Source organism: Ochotona curzoniae, unplaced genomic scaffold, assembly GCF_017591425.1.
Source record: "Ochotona curzoniae isolate NIBS_2020 unplaced genomic scaffold, NIBS_Ocur_1.0 contig_2321, whole genome shotgun sequence".
Classification (NCBI taxonomy): domain Eukaryota; kingdom Metazoa; phylum Chordata; class Mammalia; order Lagomorpha; family Ochotonidae; genus Ochotona; species Ochotona curzoniae.
This window is the reverse complement of record NW_024465421.1, coordinates 911758-913568: the sequence shown is the minus strand read 5'-3', so window position 1 is coordinate 913568 and position 1811 is coordinate 911758. Positions and strand designations below refer to the sequence as shown.

General features: G+C 55.2%; 1 protein-coding gene across 1 annotated transcript; it reads right to left on the bottom strand.

The window, feature by feature from the left end:
• Positions 1–823: 823 nt before the first annotated feature.
• NUPR2 (nuclear protein 2, transcriptional regulator) lies at positions 824–1564 on the bottom strand. The gene is made up of 2 exons (XM_040973770.1): positions 1196–1564; positions 824–1042 (listed from the first exon to the last, which is right to left on the bottom strand). Exon 1 carries the CDS (start codon positions 1528–1530, stop codon positions 1246–1248), a length of 285 nt encoding a protein of 94 aa, XP_040829704.1. The 5' UTR covers positions 1531–1564; the 3' UTR covers positions 824–1042; positions 1196–1245.
• Positions 1565–1811: the final 247 nt, after the last annotated feature.

Sequence of the window (1811 nt, the reverse complement as noted above, 5' to 3'; positions counted from 1 at the left end):
GCCATTTGGGGAATGAACCAGCAGATGGAAGTCTTCTGTGTATAACTGTGCCTTTCAAATAATAAGTAAATCTTTTTCAAAAAGTAAGTTTCCTGTAAAATTCTCCATTTTCCAAAAAATTGCGAAGATGTAGCATGGTTTGCACTTAACACGTTTACCATAAACCACAGGAAAATTATGGGTTGAAAAAGTTAAAATTTAAAAAGATATAGTCATTCAAAAGGCAAAGACAGAGGGTGCAACAGGTGAGAATGGGTGGGGAGACACCTCTCGTCCCTAGATGGACTTCCTAAATGCGTACGGCCAGAGCTACTTCAGGTCTAAGCCAGGAGCCATGAACTTCATCCTGTCCACCACGTGGGTGGCTGGAGCCCAGCTACAGTCGCCATGCCTTAGCAGTCAGCTGGGTCAGAAGGTGAACAGCAGGGACTCCACCCCGCTTTGCATTCTGGGGTGTCCTCCCATGCAGCAGCTGCAGAAACATCTACTTCTTACAGAGCCTGAGAACTCGGGTCGGAGGGCCTGGTCTACTGTGTAGTTGATGCAATCGTGGTCTCTCTGTGCCTGGCGAATGCCTTCTCTACACTGGGCATGCACGGCACCAGACTGTGGCATCAGAACCTAGCAACTGTGCCATACACACTATCATAACAAGCAAACAGTAAACCCTCAGCGGAGCCCGTGACACCGAGGCAGAAATGTGGAATAAATTCCCAGCACTCGTCTCATTCATCTTGGTGATCTCTATGCTTAAGAGCCCAAGCATCTGTGGTCCTTAAACGAATGCATACGGCAACTGGGGAAGCAGAGAACGAAAGAGTTAAAACTCCATGCTTGCTGTCCTTTTAATGAAAAAAATCCTAAAAAGGCATATCCACCTGGATGTTACTTAACAATCAACTAGTAGGAGAGAGACAGTGAAACAGCAAAGTTAAAAGCGATGTTGAAAAGCTGCCGATCAACACGGATTTTGTCCTCCCCTCAGGACCACAGCCGACAGTTGGAATCCAATAAAATACTCTCATGAAGTCCTTCGGGTATTCTGTAAATTAAAAAAAAAAATCAGTTATTTCTCAAGCCTAGTACCAGCGCTTGTATTAAAAAATAAAAATGTTCCCGCCCGCCCCCCCCCCCCCCGGCCCGTCTCCCACTCAACTAGCAAACACTGAAAAGCAAGGCAGCGTTAGCCTTCCACCTGCAGTCATTGTCCCAGCTGGGGCGCAGGGGACGTGGGCGCGGGGCGGCTCAGGCCAGGCGGGTGCGTGGACGCGGCTTCAGCTGGCGCTGCCGACGCTTGCGCTGCCCATTGAAAAGCCGCTGCGCGATCTTGCGCTCGTGGCCGGCCGGCAGCGGCCTCCGGCTGCGCAGCTGCTGCTCCCGCCGCGTGCGGCCCTTGCTGCGTCCCGCCCCACGGGCCGGGAAATCGCGCAGATAGTAGTAGTCCAGGCAGTCGTCAGGTTCCTCTTCGAGGCTCGCCGGCGGCCGGGCCCGAGCCGGGACTCGAACTGGCGGCCCCGGAACCCGCTCCATGATGCCCGGCCGCCTGGCTGGCTGGCTGGCTGGCTGCTCCCACGCGCCCGCGCGGAGGGAGCAGGGCAGGCCCGCCCCGAGCTCCCATTGGCTGTCCTGCGGAGAGGGCGGGGCCGAGGACGTCACAGAGCGGCGACTCCTGCGCTGCAGCCGTGCGCGGCTCTGGCCGAGGCCAGAGATCCGCCGGTTCGGCCCTGGTGTCCGCGGTGACCCCGCGGTTTGTTGTTCGTCAGAGTGTCCATCCAGGAGAGACCCATTAATGAAGAGGGAAGGCCGTGCCC

Coding starts and splice junctions, on each gene's coding strand:
- NUPR2 (XM_040973770.1), bottom strand. CDS start 1,530: ATGGAGCGGGTTCCGGGGCCGCCAGTTCGAGTCCCGGCTCGGGCCCGG.